This window comes from Oncorhynchus keta, unplaced genomic scaffold, assembly GCF_023373465.1.
Source record: "Oncorhynchus keta strain PuntledgeMale-10-30-2019 unplaced genomic scaffold, Oket_V2 Un_scaffold_2955_pilon_pilon, whole genome shotgun sequence".
NCBI lineage: Eukaryota > Metazoa > Chordata > Actinopteri > Salmoniformes > Salmonidae > Oncorhynchus > Oncorhynchus keta.
Window position 1 is genome coordinate 115,647 of NW_026290906.1, and position 20,780 is coordinate 136,426.

The following is a 20,780-nucleotide window of genomic DNA, read 5'->3' on the forward strand; positions in this document are numbered from 1 at the left end:
ACCCCTAAAAACTAAAAAAATGTCTCATAAGAAACTAGCTCCCTGGTACACAGAAAATACCCGAGCTCTGAAGCAAGCTTCCAGAAAATTGGAACGGAAATGGCGCCACACCAAACTGGAAGTCTTCCGACTAGCTTGGAAGGACGGTACCGTGCAGTACCGAAGAGCCCTTACTGCTGCTCGATCGTCCTATTTTTCTAACTTAATTGAGGAAAATAAGAACAATCCGAAATTCCTTTTGATACTGTGGCAAAGCTAACTAAAAAGCAGCATTCCCCAAGAGAGGATGACTTTCACTTTAGCAGTGATAAATTCATGAACTTCTTTGAGGAAAAGATTATGATTATTAGAAAGCAAATTACGGACTCCTCTTTAAACCTGCGTATTCCTCCAAACCTCAGTTGTCCTGAGTCTGCACAACTCTGCCAGGACCTAGGATCAAGAGAGACGCTCAAGTGTTTTAGTACTATATCTCTTGACACAATGATGAAAATAATCATGGCCTCTAAACCTTCAAGCTGTATACTGGACCCTATTCCAACTAAACTACTGAAAGAGCTGCTTCCTGTGCTTGGCCCTCCTATGTTGAACATAATAAACGGCTCTCTATCCACTGGATGTGTACCAAACTCACTAAAAGTGGCAGTAATAAAGCCTCTCTTGAAAAAGCCAAACCTTGACCCAGAAAATATAAAAAACTATCGGCCTATATCGAATCTTCCATTCCTCTCAAAGATTTTAGAGAAGGCTGTTGCGCAGCAACTCACTGCCTTCCTGAAGACAAACAATGTATACGAAATGCTTCAGTCTGGTTTTAGACCCCATCATAGCACTGAGACGGCACTTGTGAAGGTGGTAAATGACATTTTAATGGCATCGGACCGAGGCTCTGCATCTGTCCTCGTGCTCCTAGACCTTAGTGCTGCTTTTGATACCATCGATCACCACATTCTTTTGGAGAGATTGGAAACCCAAATTGGTCTACACGGACAAGTTCTGGCCTGGTTTAGATCTTATCTGTCGGAAAGATATCAGTTTGTCTCTGTGAATGGTTTGTCCTCTGACAAATCAACTGTACATTTCGGTGTTCCTCAAGGTTCTGTTTTAGGACCACTATTGTTTTCACTATATATTTTACCTCTTGGGGATGTTATTCGAAAACATAATGTAAACTTTCACTGCTATGCGGATGACACACAGCTGTACATTTCAATGAAACATGGTGAAGCCCCAAAATTGCCCTCGCTAGAAGCATGTGTTTCAGACATAAGGAAGTGGATGGCTGCAAACTTTCTACTATTAAACTCGGACAAAACAGAGATGCTTGTTCTAGGTCCCAAGAAACAAAGAGATCTTCTGTTGAATCTGACAATTAATCTTAATGGTTGTACAGTCGTCTCAAATAAAACTGTGAAGGACCTCGGCGTTACTCTGGACCCTGATCTCTCTTTTGAAGAACATATCAAGACCATTTCGAGGACAGCTTTTTTCCATCTACGTAACATTGCAAAAATCAGAAACTTTCTGTCCAAAAATGATGCAGAAAAATTAATCCATGCTTTTGTCACTTCTAGGTTAGACTACTGCAATGCTCTATTTTCCGGCTACCCGGATAAAGCACTAAATAAACTTCAGTTAGTGCTAAATACGGCTGCTAGAATCCTGACTAGAACCAAAAAATTTGATCACATTACTCCAGTGCTAGCCTCTCTACACTGGCTTCCTGTCAAAGCAAGGGCTGATTTCAAGGTTTTACTGCTAACCTACAAAGCATTACATGGGCTTGCTCCTACCTACCTCTCTGATTTGGTCCTGCCGTACATACCTACACGTACGCTACGGTCACAAGACGCAGGCCTCCTAATTGTCCCTAGAATTTCTAAGCAAACAGCTGGAGGCAGGGCTTTCTCCTATAGAGCTCCATTTTTATGGAACGGTCTGCCTACCCATGTCAGAGACGCAAACTCGGTCTCAACCTTTAAGTCTTTACTGAAGACTCATCTCTTCAGTGGGTCATATGATTGAGTGTAGTCTGGCCCAGGAGTGGGAAGGTGAACGGAAAGGCTCTGGAGCAACGAACCGCCCTTGCTGTCTCTGCCTGGCCGGTTCCCCTCTTTCCACTGGGATTCTCTGCCTCTAACCCTGTTACGGGGCTGAGTCACTGGCTTGCTGGGGCTCTCTCGTGCCGTCCCTGGGGGTGCGTCACCTGGGTGGGTTGATTCACTGTTGTGGTCGGCCTGTCTGGGTTGCCCCCCTTGGGTTGTACCGTGGCGGAGATCTTTGTGGGCTATACTCGGCCTTGTCTCAGGATGGTAAGTTGGTGGTTGAAGATATCCCTCTAGTGGTGTGGGGGATGTGCTTTGGCAAAGTGGGTGGGGTTATATCCTTCCTGTTTGGCCCTGTCCGGGGTGTCCTCGGATGGGGCCACAGTGTCTCCTGACCCCTCCTGTCTCAGCCTCCAGTATTTATGCTGCAGTAGTTTATGTGTCGGGGGCTAGGGTCAGTTTGTTATATCTGGAGTACTTCTCCTGTCCTATTCGGTGTCCTGTGTGAAATTAAGTGTGCGTTCTCTAATTCTCTCCTTCTCTCTTTCTTTCTTCTCTCGGAGGACCTGAGCCCTAGGACCATGTCCCAGGACTACCTGACATGAGGACTCCTTGCTGTCCCCAGTCCACCTGGCCATGCTCCTGCTCCAGTTTCAACTGACCTGAGCCCTAGGACCGTGCCCCAGGACTACCTGACATGAAGGCTCCTTGCTGTCCCCAGTCCACCTGACTGTGCTGCTGCTCCAGTTTCAACTGTTCTGCCTTATTATTATTCGACCATGCTGGTCATTTATGAACATTTGAACATCTTGGTCATGTTCTGTTATAATCTCTACCCGGCACAGCCAGAAGAGGACTGGCCACCCCACATAGCCCGGTTCCTCTCTAGGTTTCTTCCTAGGTTTTGGCCTTTCTAGGGAGTTTTTCCTAGCCACCGTGCTTTTACACCTGCATTGTTTGCTGTTTGGGGTTTTAGGCTGGGTTTCTGTACAGCACTTTGAGATATCAGCTGATGTACGAAGGGCTATATAAATAAATTTGATTTGATTTGATTTGATGATGTAGTCTCTGAAGAAGGGTACTAACCTCCACACATGATGTAGTCTCTGAAGGGTACTAACCTCCACACATGATGTAGTCTCTGAAGGGTACTAACCTCCACACATGATGTAGTCTCTGAAGGGTACTAACCTCCACACATGATGTAGTCTCTGAAGAAGGGTACTAACCTCCACACATGATGTAGTCTCTGAAGAAGGGTACTAACCTCCACACATGATGTAGTCTCTGAAGAAGGGTACTAACCTCCACACATGATGTAGTCTCTGAAGAAGGGTACTAACCTCCACACATGATGTAGTCTCTGAAGAAGGGTACTAACCTCCACACATGATGTAGTCTCTGAAGAAGGGTACTAACCTCCACACATGATGTAGTCTCTGAAGAAGGGTACTAACCTCCACACATGATGTAGTCTCTGAAGAAGGGTACTAACCTCCACACATGATGTAGACCCTGAAGAAGGGTACTAACCTCAACACATGATGTAGTCTCTGAAGGGTACTAACCTCCACACATGATGTAGTCCCTGAAGAAGGGTACTAACCTCCACACATGATGTAGTCTCTGAAGGGTACTAACCTCCACACATGATGTCTCTGAAGAAGTCTCTCCACACATGATGTAGTCTCTGAAGGGTACTAACCTCCACACATGATGTAGTCTCTGAAGAAGGGTACTAACCTCCACACATGATGTAGTCTCTGAAGAAGGGTACTAACCTCCACACATGATGTAGTCTCTGAAGAAGGGTACTAACCTCCACACATGATGTAGTCTCTGAAGAAGGGTACTAACCTCCACACATGATGTAGTCTCTGAAGAAGGGTACTAACCTCCACACATGATGTAGTCTCTGAAGAAGGGTACTAACCTCCACACATGATGTAGACCCTGAAGAAGGGTACTAACCTCAACACATGATGTAGTCTCTGAAGGGTACTAACCTCCACACATGATGTAGTCTCTGAAGGGTACTAACCTCCACACATGATGTAGTCTCTGAAGGGTACTAACCTCCACACATGATGTAGTCTCTGAAGGGTACTAACCTCCACACATGATGATGTAGACCCTCCACACATGAAGACCCTGAAGAAGGGTACTAACCTCAACACATGATGTAGTCTCTGAAGGGTACTAACCTCCACACATGATGTAGTCCCTGAAGAAGGGTACTAACCTCCACACATGATGTAGTCTCTGAAGGGTACTAACCTCCACACATGATGTAGTCTCTGAAGAAGGGTACTAACCTCCACACATGATGTAGTCTCTGAAGAAGGGTACTAACCTCCACACATGATGTAGTCTCTGAAGAAGGGTACTAATGTCCACACATGATGTAGTCTCTGAAGAAGGGTACTAACCTCCACACATGATGTAGTCTCTGAAGAAGGGTACTAACCTCCACACATGATGTAGTCTCTGAAGGGTACTAACCTCCACACATGATGTAGTCTCTGAAGGGTACTAACCTCCACACATGATGTAGTTTCTGAAGAAGGGTACTAACCTCCACACATGATGTAGTCTCTGAAGAAGGGTACTAACCTCCACACATGATGTAGTCTCTGAAGAAGGGTACTCTGAACCAGAATGGCAGCATCAGGAGGTAGGGGGTCAGCCCGGGGAACATCGAGGAGAACCCTGACGCCTCCGTACAGAAGTTCCCAAAACCCCCCGCCACCAGAACACCATGGGGGTGGAACCCAAAGATGTAGTTAGAACCAGGGTCCAGATCCACCGTCTTTATGAGCTGGGGGAGCAACAGGTACTATAGTTAGAATCCTCGGCGTGGGTCCTAACCTTAACTCAGGACCCCCCCCTCCCGGACCTGCACATAAAGGACCCACACTGAGAGGACCTACATCCAGACCACACCCACACCACCCCCCAACCAACCCCCCGCCACCCCAAAGTCAACCATGCCCACACCTCATTTTGTCCCACTCAGATCAGACCTATGCCCCTCCTGCCCACCCCATGCCTCCCACTCCCACAAAGAGGGCCTCAATATAGAAGTCACACATACGCCCAGGTCGTGAGCAGGCAAACAGGCCCAACCCCCACTCTTACACTCGCCCAAGCCAATGACATGTACCAGATGCTCAGCAGGCTCTGCTCACACTTACTGGTCTGAGGCCAAACCACACGACTAACAACATTAGACACTTTATGGAACACAAAGCCTTGTGGTCCTTCTGTGGCTCAGTTGGTAGAGCATGGCGCTTGTAACGCCAGGGTAGTGGGTTCGATTCCCGGGACCACCCATACGTAGAATGTATGCACACATGACTGTAAGTCGCTTTGGATAAAAGCGTCAGCTAAATGGCATATATTATTATTATTATTATTATTCACCATCTCATCCTGGAATATCCAAGGCCTGTGGTCATCTGCCTTTGGTCTAAAGAGCAGGAACCTGGACTTCAAAGAGATCGGTAATACAGACATTGTCATCCTACAAGAAACCTGGTATTGAGGAGACGGACCCACTGGTTGCCCTCTAGGTTACAGAGAGCTGGTAGTCCCATCCACCACACTACCAGGTGGGTGGTATAGAGGAGACGGACCCACAGGGTTACAGAGAGCTACCGGGAGTAAAACAGGGTATAGAGGAGATGGACCCACAGGGTTACAGAGAGCTACCGGGAGTAAAACAGGGAAGGGACTCAGGGGGTTTGCTAATTTGGTATAGAGCAGAACTAACTCACTATTACATTAATCAAAACAGGAACATTTTACATTTGGCTAGAAATTCAAAAGGAAATGATCTCAACAGAGAAAAATGTCCTCCTGTGTGCTACCTATATCCCCCTACTAGAATCCTGCTGTATCCTGTGTGCTACCTATATCCCCCCCACTAGAATCCTGCTGTATCCTGTGTGCTACCTATATCCCCCCACTAGAATCCTGCTGTATCCTGTGTGCTACCTATATCCCACCCACTAGAATCCTGCTGTATCCTGTGTGCTACCTATATCCCCCCCACTAGAATCCTGCTGTATCCTGTGTGCTACCTATATCCCCCCACTAGAATCCTGCTGTATCCTGTGTGCTACCTATATCCCCCCACTAGAATCCTGCTGTATCCTGTGTGCTACCTATATCCCCCCCCACTAGAATCCTGCTGTATCCTGTGTGCTACCTATATCCCCCCACTAGAATCCTGCTGTATCCTGTGTGCTACCTATATCCCCCACTAGAATCCTGCTGTATCCTGTGTGCTACCTATATCCCCCCACTAGAATCCTGCTGTACCCTGTGTGCTACCTATATCCCCCCACTAGAATCCTGCTGTATCCTGTGTGCTACCTATATCCCCCCACTAGAATCCTGCTGTATCCTGTGTGTTACCTATATCCCCCTACTAGAATCCTGCTGTATCCTGTGTGCTAACTATATCCCCCTACTAGAATCCTGCTGTATCCTGTGTGCTACCTATATCCCCCTACTAGAATCCTGCTGTATCCTGTGTGTTACCTATATCCCCCCCACTAGAATCCTGCTGTATCCTGTGTGCTACCTATATCCCCCTACTAGAATCCTGCTGTATCCTGTGTGTTACCTATATCCCCCCCACTAGAATCCTGCTGTATCCTGTGTGCTACCTATATCCCCCCACTAGAATCCTGCTGTATCCTGTGTGCTACCTATATCCCCCACTAGAATCCTGCTGTATCCTGTGTGCTACCTATATCCCCCACTAGAATCCTGCTGTATCCTGTGTGCTACCTATATCCCCCACTAGAATCCTGCTGTATCCTGTGTGCTACCTATATCCCCCCACTAGAATCCTGCTGTATCCTGTGTGCTACCTATATCCCCCCACTAGAATCCTGCTGTATCCTGTGTGCTACCTATATCCCCCCCACTAGAATCCCCATACTTTAATGAAGACAGCTTCTATAGGAGGGGTACACCTATAGCTCATCTCTTGGCAGTAGTACTGCCGACTACTTTATCACTGACCTCAACCCAGAGTCTCTCAGAGCGTTCAGTCAGTCCACTGACACCCCTATCAGACCACAGCAAAATCACAATGTACTTGAACAGAGCAATACTCAACCATGAGTCATCAAAGCTGAACAAACTGCTGCTATTAAGAAATGCTACAGATGGAAGGAGGGTAAAAACCTACCAAACACCTATTGGCCAACAACAAATCCCTCCTAGACAACTTCCTGGACAAAATGTTTTCCTGCAATAGTGAAGGTGTAAACTTAGCAGTAGGAAGCCTGAACAATATATTTGACCTAACAGCTAACATCATATTTAAATTCCGGCAGAAAACCTAAGACAACTTACAACAACGAGAAACGGTTTGATGAAGAATGTAAAAACCTAAAAAAAGAAATTGAGAAACCTGTCCAAACAAAAACACAGAACCAGAAAACCTGAGACACACCTTCACTATGGTGAATCACTAAAACAATACAGAAATACACTACGGGTTTAGAAGGAACAGCACGTCAGAAATCAGCTCAATGTAACTGAAGAATCACCACTTCTGGGAAAATTGGTGCAAAATGGAGATGTCTGGGTAAACCACTTCTCTTTTTGTCTCTATAAACAAAGAACAAACAGCAAAAACATATACATGATAAAATACAAATCTAAGAATCAACTGTTACAGACTACCATTCTCCAATTACATTGAATGAACTACAGGACAAAATAAAAACCCTCCAGCCCAGAAAGGCCTGTGGTGTTGATGGTATCCTCAATTAAATGATCAAATATACAGACCACAAATTCCAATTGGCTATACTTAAACTCTAACACCATCCCACAAACTGGGACAAAACACCCAATTGAGTCTGTATGCAGAATTTGGCAAAAATATACTCTGTGTACAATGCAAAACTAAAAAAAAAAATGAATGGAGAGCAGAGATAACATACTTGACTATGTACAGACTCAGTGAGCATAACCTTGCTATTGAGAGGCACCGCCTCAGTCTTCTCTTGAGAGCTAGGTCTGCCTATGAGCTCACTGCCCACAAAATGAGGTGGAAACTGAGCTGCACTTCCTAACCTCCTGCCAAATGTATGACCATATCAGAGACACATATTTCCCTGAGATTACACGGATACACAAAGATTTAGAAAATAAGTCAAACTGATAAACTCCCATATCTCCTGGGTGAAATACCACAGTGTGCAAACACAGTTGCATGATGTGTGGCCCGTTGCCATGACAAAAGGGCAACCAGTGGAGCACAAACAACATTGTAAATAGTCGTGGCCAAATGTTTTGAGAAAATATACATTTGGTTAAATAAAAAGGAGGGTGGTGCTTGGAATCATTGTTCTTCCTCTGTCAACCATGGTTTATCTGATGAATCCCCTTTCCGATTGTTTGGGGCATCCTGAAAAAAGCTTGTCCGGAGAAGACCAGGTGAGCGCTACCATCAGTCCTGTGTCATGCCAACAGTAAAGCATCCTGAGACCATTCATGTGTGGGGTTGCTGCTCAGCCAAGGGAGTGGGCTCACTCACAATATGCCTAAGAACACAGCCATGAATAAAGAATGGTACCAACACATCCTCCGAGAGCAACTTCTCCCAACCATCCAGGAACAGTTTGGTGACGAACAATGCCTTTTCCAGCATGATGGCGCACCTTGCCATAAGGAAAAGGTAATAACTAGGTGGCTCTGGGAACAAAACATGGATATTTTGGGTCCATGGCCAGGAAACTCCCCAGACCTTAATCCCATTGAGAAGTTGTGGTCAATCCTCAAGAGGCGGGTGGACAAACAAAAATCCACAAATTCTGACAAACTCCAAGCATTGATTATGCAAGAATGGGCTGCCATCAGTCAGGATGTGGCCCAGAAGTTAATTGACAGCATGCCATCAGTCAGGATGTGGCCCAGAAGTTAATTAACAGCATGCCATCAGTCAGGATGTGGCCCAGAAGTTAATTGACAGCATGCCATCAGCCAGGATGTGGCCCAGAAGTTAATTAACATCATGCCATGAGTCAGGATGTGGCCCAGAAGTTAATTGACAGCATGCCATCAGTCAGGATGTGGCCCAGAAGTTAATTAACATCATGCCATCAGTCAGGATGTGGCCCAGAAGTTAATTGACAGCATGCCATCAGTCAGGATGTGGCCCAGAAGTTAATTGACAGCATGCCATCAGTCAGGATGTGACCCAGAAGTTAATTAACAGCATGCCATCAGTCAGGATGTGGCCCAGAAGTTAATTAACATCATGCCATCAGTCAGGATGTGGCCCAGAAGTTAATTGACAGCATGCCATCAGTCAGGATGTGTCCCAGAAGTTAATTAACAGCATGCCATCAGTCAGCATGCCATCAGCCAGGATGTGGCCCAGAAGTTAATTAACATCATGCCATGAGTCAGGATGTGGCCCAGAAGTTAATTAACATCATGCCATCAGTCAGGATGTGGCCCAGAAGTTAATTGACAGCATGCCATCAGTCAGGATGTGGCCCAGAAGTTAATTGACAGCATGCCATCAGTCAGGATGTGGCCCAGAAGTTAATTAACATCATGCCATCAGTCAGGATGTGGCCCAGAAGTTAATTGACAGCATGCCATCAGTCAGGATGTGGCCCAGAAGTTAATTGACATCATGCCATCAGTCAGGATGTGGCCCAGAAGTTAATTGACAGCATGCCATCAGTCAGGATGTGGCCCAGAAGTTAATTGACAGCATGCCATCAGTCAGGATGTGGCCCAGAAGTTAATTGACAGCATGCCATCAGTCAGGATGTGGCCCAGAAGTTAATTGACAGCATGCCATCAGTCAGGATGTGGCCCAGAAGTTAATTGACAGCATGCCATCAGTCAGGATGTGGCCCAGAAGTTAATTGACAGCATGCCATCAGTCAGGATGTGACCCAGAAGTTAATTGACAGCATGCCATCAGTCAGGATGTGGCCCAGAAGTTAATTGACAGCATGCCATCAGTCAGGATGTGACCCAGAAGTTAATTGACAGCATGCCAGGGTGGATTGCAGAGGTCTTGATAAAGAAGGGTCAACACTGCAAATATTGACTCTTTGCATCAACTTGTAATTGTCAATAAAAGCGTTTGACATTTATGAAATGCTTGTAATTATACTTCAGTATCCATAGTAACATCTGACAACACATCTGAAGACACTGAGGCAGCAAACTTTGTGGAAATTAATATTTGTGTCATTCTCAAAACTTTTGGCCATAACTGTATATAGATGATATTATTTTTATTATTATTTTTTCATAACTGTACCTGTATTTATCTGTTCATTTAATGTCCCTTTCATACTTCAACTACTTGCTACAACACTGGACATAGCCAATAATATAACATTTGAAATGTCCATATTATTTTAAAACGACAAAGCCCTTTGAATTGAGAGAGAGAGAGATGGGGGGACGTTTGGGCTGAGCAGCATGAGCCTCTTACAGAGCAGTATTGCTTAAACACAGGTTTCATTGAAATGAATGGGAGCGTCTCACACTCTGCAAAAGTTACGGCCCATGTAGAAGGCCTGTTAGGGGGTCAGTCTTACATTGAGAGGGAAGTAGTCTCTGAAGTGTTTCCAGACGCTCCAGTTCCGAAGCCACTCTGACCTCCGACCCCCGCTGGTGGGTGTGTCCCTGTCCAGATACAGCCAACCAGCATACAGCGCCGCCAGAACCCACCAATCAGAGACGCACAGCAACACATACCCTGCTAGACAACACTGGGCTGGGGGATGAGGGGGGGAAAATAGGGCAGACATGTTATTGGTCAGTTACTCGCTGGGGGGAGGAAAATAAGGTCACATGTTTGATAAAGGAGAGCAGAGCGCAAATGTGTGTGTGTGTGTGTGTGTCCATTCTCACCCACACATACCCCTGTCCCCTAACCATTGTGACCCCAGCTTCACTACAGAGACAAAGGTAATACATGGTCTGCATTGGAAGCACAGTGGTGATATTGTCTCATTCAACAGACTCTGGGAGGTGCATTGTGCTGTGGTACAGAGTTCTATTTGACCTCTGGGAGGTGCATGGTGATGTGGTACAGAGCTCTATTTGACCTCTGGGAGGTGCATGGTGCTGTGGTACAGAGCTCTATTTGACCTCTGGGAGGTGCATGGTGCTGTGGTACAGATCTCTATTTGACCTCTGGGAGGTGCATGGTGCTGTGGTACAGAGCTCTATTTGACCTCTGGGAGGTGCATGGTGCTGTGGTACAGAGATGGGTCTGACCTCTGGGAGGTACATGGCGCTAGGGTTAGAGGGTTACACTATACAACCATAACCACTGATCTAGGACCAGATCACCCTGCCCCAGTCCTAACCTGAACCATTAGATACTAACCACTGATCTAGGACCAGCCCTAACCTGAACCATTAGATACTAACCTAACCACTGATCTAGGACCAGTCCTAACCTGAACAGGAGGAGACAGGAGAGGGCAGACAGTAAACAGAGAGGGGCGAGTGTGGTGGAGGTAGCTGTACTAGACAGGGGGAGACAGACCAGGGAGAGAGGGGAGTGTGGTGGAGGTAGTTGTACCAGACAGGAGGAGACAGACCAGGGAGAGAGGGGGGAGTGTGGTGGAGGTAGCTGTACTAGACAGGGGGAGACAGACCAGGGAGAGAGGGGAGTGTGGTGGAGGTAGCTGTACTAGACAGGGGGAGACAGACCAGGGAGAGAGGGGAGTGTGGTGGAGGTAGTTGTACCAGACAGGGGGAGACAGACCAGGGAGAGAGGTGTGAGTGTGGTGAAGTAGCTATACCAGACAGGAGGAGACAGGAGAGGGCAGACGGTGAACCTGTCTTTTAATCAGGGGACTCCATGACATCTCCTGTCCTCCATCTGTATTAACCTGTCTTTTAATCATGCTTCCAAGATGGTGTAGCAGTGCAGACGTGGTTTGTTGTCCTCTCGTTTACTTTGTCATATATATATATATATACTGCTAGTGGCCTTTACCCTCTGCTCAGGCACCAGCCGTTTTTTTTAGCCTGGATAATACCTGCCAGCCTCTGACTGTTTTTCTGATTCCTGCCGACCATTGATCATCACAGCTAGCTATCTTCAACTGAGTGACCCAGCCCAGAAGCTAGCCCTGAGCCAGGCGCATCTCCCGGCTAGCAAACAAAATTCCCAAAACTATAATAACTTTCGCCATCTTGCCCTGCCCCTTCGTCGACACGGCGCCCCGCCGTACCACCACGACTGGTCCGCGGATGTAATTCCATCAGCTGTGCCTTCAACCGACCTTTGCCAGACGACGGAGCAGACGCTTCTCCTTACCCCGGATTGCTAACTTTAAATGCCGTGTCTCCCGCGTGCTAGCATAGCAACGCCTACCTAGCTGCTTCCCTGTTCCTTCTATTGGCCGCATAGCAACGCCTACCTAGCTGCTTCCCTGTTCCTTCTATTGGCCGCATAGCAACGCCTACCTAGCTGCTTCCCTGTTCCTTCTATTGGCCGCATAGCAACGCCTACCTAGCTGCTTCCCTGTTCCTTCTATTGGCCGCATAGCAACGCCTACCTAGCTGCTTCCCTGTTCCTTCTATTGGCCGCATAGCAACTAGCCTTCCCTGTTCCCTAGCTGCTTCCCTGTTCCTTCTATTGGCCGCATAGCAACGCCTACCTAGCTGCTTCCCTGTTCCTTCTATTGGCCGCATAGCAACGCCTACCTAGCTGCTTCCCTGTTCCTTCTATTGGCCGCATAGCAACGCCTACCTAGCTGCTTCCCTGTTCCTTCTATTGGCCGCATAGCAACGCCTACCTAGCTGCTTCCCTGTTCCTTCTATTGGCCGCATAGCAACGCCTACCTAGCTGCTTCCCTGTTCCTTCTATTGGCCGCATAGCAACGCCTACCTAGCTGCTTCCCTGTTCCTTCTATTGGCCGCATAGCAACGCCTACCTAGCTGCTTCCCTGTTCCTTCTATTGGCCGCATAGCAACGCCTACCTAGCTGCTTCCCTGTTCCTTCTATTGGCCGCATAGCAACGCCTACCTAGCTGCTTCCCTGTTCCTTCTATTGGCCGCATAGCAACGCCTACCTAGCTGCTTCCCTGTTCCTTCTATTGGCCGCATAGCAACGCCTACCTAGCTGCTTCCCTGTTCCTTCTATTGGCCGCATAGCAACGCCTACCTAGCTGCTTCCCTGTTCCTTCTATTGGCCGCATAGCAACGCCTACCTAGCTGCTTCCCTGTTCCTTCTATTCGCCGCATAGCTGATGCCTGCTTCCCTGTTCATTCTATTGGCCGCATAGCTGATGCCTGCTTCCCTGTTCCTTCTATTGGCCGCATAGCTGATGCCTGCTTCCCTGTTCATTCTATTGGCCGCATAGCTGATGCCTGCTTCCCTGTTCATTCTATTGGCCGCATAGCTGATGCCTGCTTCCCTGTTCATTCTATTGGCCGCATAGCTGATGCCTGCTTCCCTGTTCATTCTATTGGCCGCACAGCTGATGCCTGCTTCCCTGTTCCTTCTATTGGCCGCATAGCTGATGCCCGCTTCCCTGTTCCTTCTATTGGCCGCACAGCTGATGCCTGCTTCCCTGTTCCTTCTATTGGCCGCATAGCTGATGCCTGTTTCCCCTCTTCCTTCTATTGGCCGCACAGCTGATGCCTGCTTCCCTGTTCATTCTATTGGCCGCATAGCTGATGCCTGCTTCCCTGTTCCTTCTATTGGCCGCATAGCTGATGCCTGCTTCCCTGTTCCTTCTATTGGCCGCATAGCTGATGCCTGCTTCCCTGTTCATTCTATTGGCCGCATAGCTGATGCCTGCTTCCCTGTTCATTCTATTGGCCGCATAGCTGATGCCTGCTTCCCTGTTCCTTCTATTGGCCGCATAGCTGATGCCTGCTGGACTGTTCCTTCTATTGGCCGCATAGCTGATGCCTGCTGGACTGTTCATTTATCACGGTACTTCACTTTGTTTATCTGTCGGCCCCAGCCTCCAACTTAGGCCCTAAGTGTAGTTAACCGACCCGCTCTGTCCATTCATCGCCATTTTACCTGTTGTTGTTAGCTGATTAGCTGATTAGCTGTTGTTGTCTTCCCCGTTGTTGGCTTAGCTAGTTCTCCCAATCAACACCTGTGGTTGTTTAATACCTCGCTTTATGTCTCTCTCTAATGTCAATATGCCTTGATAAGTATCTTAAACAACAGTATACATTGTTTTAGTTTACTGCGGAGCCCCTAGTCCCACTGTACATGCCTGAGATACCTCCTTTGTCCCACCTCCCACACATGCAGTGACCTCACATAGTAGAACCAGCATTCCCAGAGATGCAACCTCTTATCATCACTCAGTGCCTGGGCTTACCTCCACTGTACCTGCACCCCACCATACCCCTGTCTGCGCATTATGCCCTGAATATATTCTACCATGCCCAGAAATATGCTCCTTTTATTCTCTGTCCCCAACGCTCTAGGCGACCAGTTTTGATAGCCTTTAGCCGCACCCTCATACTACTCCTTCTCTGTTCCGCGGGTGATGTGGAGGTAAACCCAGGCCCTGCATGTCCCCAGGCACCCTCATTTGTTGACTTCTGTGATCAAAAAAGCCCTGGTTTCATGCATGTCAACATCAGAAGCCTCCTCCAGAAGTTTGTTTTACTCACTGCTTTAGCACACTCTGCCAACCCTGATGTCCTTGCCGTGTCTGAATCCTGGCTTAAGAAGGCGACCAACAATTCTGAGATTTCAATACTCAACTACAACATTTTCCGTCAAGATAGAACTGCCAAAGGGGGAGGAGTTGCAGTCTACTGCAGAGATAGCCTGCAAAGTAATGTCATACTTTCCAGGTCTATGCACAAACAGTTTGAACTTCTCATTTTAAAAATTAATCTCTCCAGAAATAAGTCTCTCACTGTTGCCACCTGCGACCGACCCCCCTCAGCTCCCAGCTGTGCCCTGGACACCATATGTGAATTGATTGCCCCTCAATCTAAGCTAGATGCCCTCAATCTCACACAAATCATCAAGGAACCCACCAGGTACAACCCTAAATCTATAAACAAGGGCACCCTCATAGACGTCATCCTGACCAACTGGCCCTCCAAATACACCTCTGCTGTTTTTAAAATCAGGATCTCAGCGATCACTGCCTCATTGCCTGCATCTGCTATGGGTCCGCGGTCAAGCGACCACCCCTCATCACTGTCAAACGCTCCCTAAAACACTTCTGCGAGCAGGCCTTACTAATCGACCTGGCCCGGGTATCCTGGAAGGATATTGACCTCATCCCGTCAATCGAGGATGCCTGGTCGTTCTTTAAAAGTGCTTTCCTCACCATCTTAAATAAGAATGCCCCTTTCAAAAAATGTAGAACAAAGAACAAATATAGCCGTTGGTTCACTCCTGACCTGACTGCCCTCGACCAGCACAAAAACATCCTGTGGCGGACTGCAAAAGCATCGAACAGTCCCTGCGATATGCAACAGTTCAGGGAAGTCAGGAACCAATACACGCAGTCAGTCAAGAATGCAAAGGATAGCTTTTTCAAACAGAAATTTGCAGCCTGTAGCTCAAACTCCCAAATGTTTTGGGACACTGTAAAGTCCATTGAGAACAAGAGCACCTCCTCCCAGCTGCCCACTGCACTGAGGCTAGGCGACACGGTCTCCACCGATAAATCCATGATAATGGAACATTTCAATAAGTATTTCTCTATGCTTTCCTCCTGGCTAACCCAACCCCGGCCAAAAGCTCCATCCCCCTCACAGCTACTTGCTCGAGCCTCCCCAGCCTCTCCTTCACCCAAATACAGATAGCTCATGTTCTGAAAGAGCTGAGGGAAAGCGGGAAGAGCGCCCTCCTTCACGGCGTCCGGGCGAGATTAATCGAACCCCCTCATTGGTAAATACGCCTTCACGACGCCCGGGCGAGATTAATCGAACCCCCTCATTGGTAAACACGCCTTCACGGCGTCCGGGCGAGATTAATCGAACCTCCTCATTGGTAAATACGCCTTCACGGCGCCTGGGCGAGATTAATCGAACCCCCTCATTGGTAAACACGCCTTCACGGCGCCCGGGCGAGATTAATCGAACCCCCTCATTGGTAAACACGCCTTCACGGCGTCCGGGCGAGATTAATCGAACCTCCTCATTGGTAAATACGCCTTCACGGCGCCTGGGCGAGATTAATCGAACCCCCTCATTGGTAAACACACCTTCACGGCGCCCGGGCGAGATTAATCGAACCCCCTCATTGGTAAACACGCCTTCACGGCGTCCGGGCGAGATTAATCGAACCCCCTCATTGGTAAACACGCCTTCACGGCGCCTGGGTGAGATTAATCGAACCCCCTCATTGGTAAACATTGGAATGCAAGTAATCCAGGCCCAACCCATCCATACAATTCCCGACTCAATTCAAAATATCGTTTTGGATAACACTGATTTTATGACCAATATTATCCGATTAACACTTTGTAGTCAATTTTGCCACTAGAATGAATTACTCATATTAATACCACATAGTTTATACCTGAAAAGTTGATTCTAGGAGGCAGTATAATGAGTTAGTCAGATCTATTGGCAATTCACAGTTTGACTATTTACTCTATTTGCAACAAACTGATTGACCTTGAGAACATCACAACACTCTCAGCTAATCTCCAACATACAGAGAGACTCAACCAGTGAAGAACAAACACTATTGTAAATAAAACCTGTTTATTTATTTTCCCTTTTGTACTTGGAACTATTTGCACATCATTACAACACTGTATATATCCTATATCCTACATAATATGACATTTGAAATCTCTTCAAAATTATTTTGGAACTTTTGTAAGTGTAATGTTTACTGTACATATTTTGTTAATTTCACTTTTGTTTATATATTTGACTTGCTTTGGCAATGTAAACATATGTTTCCTACGCCAGTAAAGCCTTTAAACTGAAATTGACTCACCGAGCGCAAGGAAAGAGAAGATCCACTGCAGCACCGCGGCTGTCTGGAGTCTCCTCCGCAGCGGGATGTTCAGCGGAGCGAACAGGATCTTCATCTCGGGAAACACACGACCTTTCCGGCGACAAGGTTTTAATCTGCCTGGTCCCGTTCTGTCTGTCTGCGGGTGAGAGAGAGAACACGTTGTTGTTTTGACTGATAGCTCCTAATTTTCTGCAACAAAGTTCTGAAACGCACGGGTCAGGCTCGTGCAGCACCGTGGAAGTTCCGTTATCAACGTTACTCGGTTGTTGCTGGTTTTTAGTTAACCTTTCTAGTTTCAGTGACGGAGTTAATATCTGCAAACGAACTTTAGAAATTAACTAATAGAACAAGTCACCTGCAAGAGGACTCTCCAACCCACGTCACGCCCTTCTTCCCGGAATGGAACCGTGTCAACCAATCCAAGGAGAGGAGAGGTCGGGAGGACAGATTTATACCAGAATAATAATAATTAGTAGCTTAAAATCTAGTTATTTATAATAATAATAGTAGTAGACCTAAAGTCTAGTTATTTATAATAATAGTAGACATAAACTCTAGTTATTTATAATAATAATAGTAGACCTAAAGTCTAGTTATTTATAATAATAATAATAGTAGACCTAAAGTCTAGTTATTTATAATAATAGTAGACATAAACTATAGTTATTTAGAATAATAAATAGTAGCCTAAACTCTAGCTTATAATTAGTAGTAGAATAATTAGTAGTATACCTAAACTCTAGTTATTTATAATAATAGTAGGCTTAAACTCAATTTATTTATAATAATAAATAGTAGACCTAAACTCTAGTTATTTATAATAATTATAATAATAGTAGTAGTAGACATAAACTCTAGTTATTTATAATAATAGTAGGTCTAAACTCTAGTTATTTATAATAATAATAAGTAGTAGACCTAAACTCTAGTTATTTATAATAATTGTCACGTTCTGTCCATCGTTCGTATGTGTTTTCCTTGTTTTAGTGTTGGTCAGGACGTGAGCTGGGTGAGCATTCTATGTTGTGTGTCTGGTTTGTCTATTTCTATGTTTGGCCTGATATGGTTCTCAATCAGAGGCAGGTGTTAGTCATTGTCTCTGATTGGGAACCATATTTAGGTAGCCTGTTTTGTGTTGGGTTTTGTGGGTGATTGTTCCTGTCTCTGTGTTTGCACCAGATAGGACTGTTTAGGTTTTCACTTTTCTTGTTTTGTTTAGTCTGTTCATGTATAGTTGTCTTTATTAAAAACATAAATAACCGCCACGCTGCATTTTGGTCCGCCTCTCTTTCACCAGAAGAAAACCGTTACAATAATAATAGTAGACCTAAACTCTAGTTATTTATAATAAGTAGTAGACCTAAACTCTAGTTATTTATAATAATAATTAGTAGCTTAAACACTAGTTATTTATAATAATAATTAGTAGTAGACCCAAACTCTAGTTATTAATTTAAAAAAAGTAGTAGACCTAAACTCTAGTTATTTAAAATAACAAGTAGTAGTAGACCCAAACTCTAGTTATTTATTATAATAATAGTAGACCTAAACTTGACTTATTTATAACAATAATGGTAGACCTAAACTCTAGTTATAATAATTATTAGCCTAAACTCTAGTTTATGTATAATAATAATTAGTAGTCCTAAACTCTAGTTATTTATAATAGTAGTAGTAGACCTAAACACTAGTTATTTATAATAATACAGTTAAAGTCAGGAGTTTACATACACCTTAGCCAAATACATTTAAACTCAGTTTTTTCACAATTCCTGACATTTAATCCTTGTAAAAATTCACCCAATTTATTGTGGGAAGCTTGTGGAAGGCTACCCGAAAAACATTTGACCCAAGTTAAACTATTTAAAGGCAATGCTACAAAATACTAATTGAGTGTATGTAATCTTCTGACCCACTTGGAATGTGATGAAATAACAGCTGAAATAAATCATTCTCTCTACTATTATTCTGACATTTCACATTCTTAAAATAAAGGGATGATCCTAACTGACCTAAAACAGGGAATTTTTACTTGGATTAAATGTCAGGAATTGTGAAAAACTGAGTTTAAATGTATTTAGCTAAGGTGATCAGTCTACGTCATGGAAAGAGCAGCTGTTCATAATGTGTTGTGTACTCTTGTGAAAATGAGGCCCCTGGAATCTGTGGTGCTGCAGTAGTATTAGTAGTGTTGCTATCTATCAAGTCTGGTGTGCTGCAGTCTCTCTCAGGATCCACCAGAGGGAGCACACAGACCACAGAATCCACTGGACACCTCCATCCTCTCCATAACCGTTTGTGTTCTGGTACAAAGCTTGTAGCCTGCAGCCAGAACAGGAGATACAGCGGCCTCTGAAACACTCCTCTCTCCATCTCTCAATCTCTATCTCTCTCTCTATCTCTCTATCTCTGTCTCTCTCCATCTCTCTGTCTCTGTCTCTCTCCATCTCTCAATCTCTATCTCTCTATCTCTCTATCTCTCTCCATCTCTCTATCTCTATCTCTCTCTCTCTCTCTCTGTCTCTCTATCTCTCTCCATCTCTCTCTCTCTCTGTCTCTGTCTCTCTCCATCTATCTCTCTCTCTCTCTCTCTGTCTCTCTATCTCTCTCCATCTCTCTCTCTCTCTGTCTCTGTCTCTCTCCATCTCTCTCTCTCTATCTCTCTCTCTCTCTCTCTGTCTCTCTATCTCTCTCCATCTCTCTCTCTCTCTGTCTCTGTCTCTCTCCATCTCTCAATCTCTATCTCTCTATCTCTCTCCATCTCTCTTCTCTGTCTCTCTCCATCTCTCTATCTCTATCTCTCTCTATCTCTCTATCTATGTCTCTCTCCATCTCTCTATCTCTGTCTCTCTCCATCTCTCTATCTCTGTCTCTCTCCATCTCTCTATCTCTGTCTCTCTCCATCTCTCTATCTCTCTCCATCTCTCTATATCTCAATCTCTCTGTCTCTCTCCATCTCTCTCCATCTCTCTATCTCTGTCTCTCTCCATCTCTCTATCTCCATCTCTCAATCTCTCTATCTCTCTCCATCTCTCAATCTCTCTATCTCTCTCCATCTCTCTATCTCTCTCCATCTCTCAATTTATTTTTCTCTCCATCTCTCTATCTCTGTCTCTCTCCATCTCTCTATCTCTCTCCATCTCTCTATCTCTCTCCATCTCTCCATTTCTCTTTCTCTCCATCTCTCAATCTCTCCATCTCTCAATTTATTTTTCTCTCCATCTCTCTATCTCTCTATCTCTCTCCATCTCTCTCCATCTCTCCATTTCTCTTTCTCTCCATCTTTCTCTCCATCTCTCCATCTTTCTCTCCATCTCTCTCTCCATCTTTCTCTCCATCTCTCTCTCCCTCCATCTCTCCCTCCATCTTTCTCTCCATCTCTCTCTCTCTCCATCTCTCCCTCCATCTCTCTCCCTCCACTTCTCCCTCCATCTCTCTCTCCCCATCTCTCACTCTCCATCTTTCTCTCCATCTCTCTCTCCATCTCTCTCCCCATCTCTCTCTCATTCTCTCTCCACCTTTTCATCTTTCTCTCCATCTCTCACTCTCTATCTTTCTCTCCATCTCTCCATCCACCTCTCCATCTCTCTATCCACACGTTGAAATGCAGTCTGTCTTCTGTGGCCAAACATTCATTCTGTTTATCATTTCAGGTCCACACACACAGGTTGTTGAGGTTATAATGGAGGGTAGTAGGGGTGGGGCCAGATGGGATAGATGTGTCCTATTGGCGGAGAGCAGGGGCTGATTAT

At 45.6% G+C, this 20,780-nt stretch overlaps 1 protein-coding gene and 1 long non-coding RNA gene across 13 annotated transcripts in view; both read right to left on the bottom strand.

Annotated features, from left to right (window-relative positions):
• Positions 1-17,486, bottom strand: part of mogat3a (monoacylglycerol O-acyltransferase 3a) — a 33,900-nt gene extending 16,414 nt beyond the window's left edge. For 8 of the 12 annotated variants that reach the window (XM_052515549.1, XM_052515556.1, XM_052515555.1 and 5 more), the window contains exons 1-3: positions 17,008-17,233; positions 10,640-10,818; positions 4,659-4,863 (exon numbers count right to left, since the gene is read on the bottom strand). In XM_052515549.1, coding sequence (XP_052371509.1) covers positions 4,659-4,863; positions 10,640-10,818; positions 17,008-17,101 — 478 coding nt within the window. In that variant the 5' untranslated portion in view covers positions 17,102-17,233. The other 4 variants (XM_052515545.1, XM_052515547.1, XM_052515546.1 and 1 more) reach the window with 4 other exon arrangements.
• On the bottom strand, positions 2,538-4,006 carry LOC127928529 (uncharacterized). Its single transcript, XR_008131473.1, has 3 exons — positions 3,979-4,006; positions 3,541-3,578; positions 2,538-3,166 (listed from the first exon to the last, which is right to left on the bottom strand). It is a non-coding gene; the product is annotated as an uncharacterized LOC127928529 (long non-coding RNA).
• Positions 17,487-20,780: the final 3,294 nt, after the last annotated feature.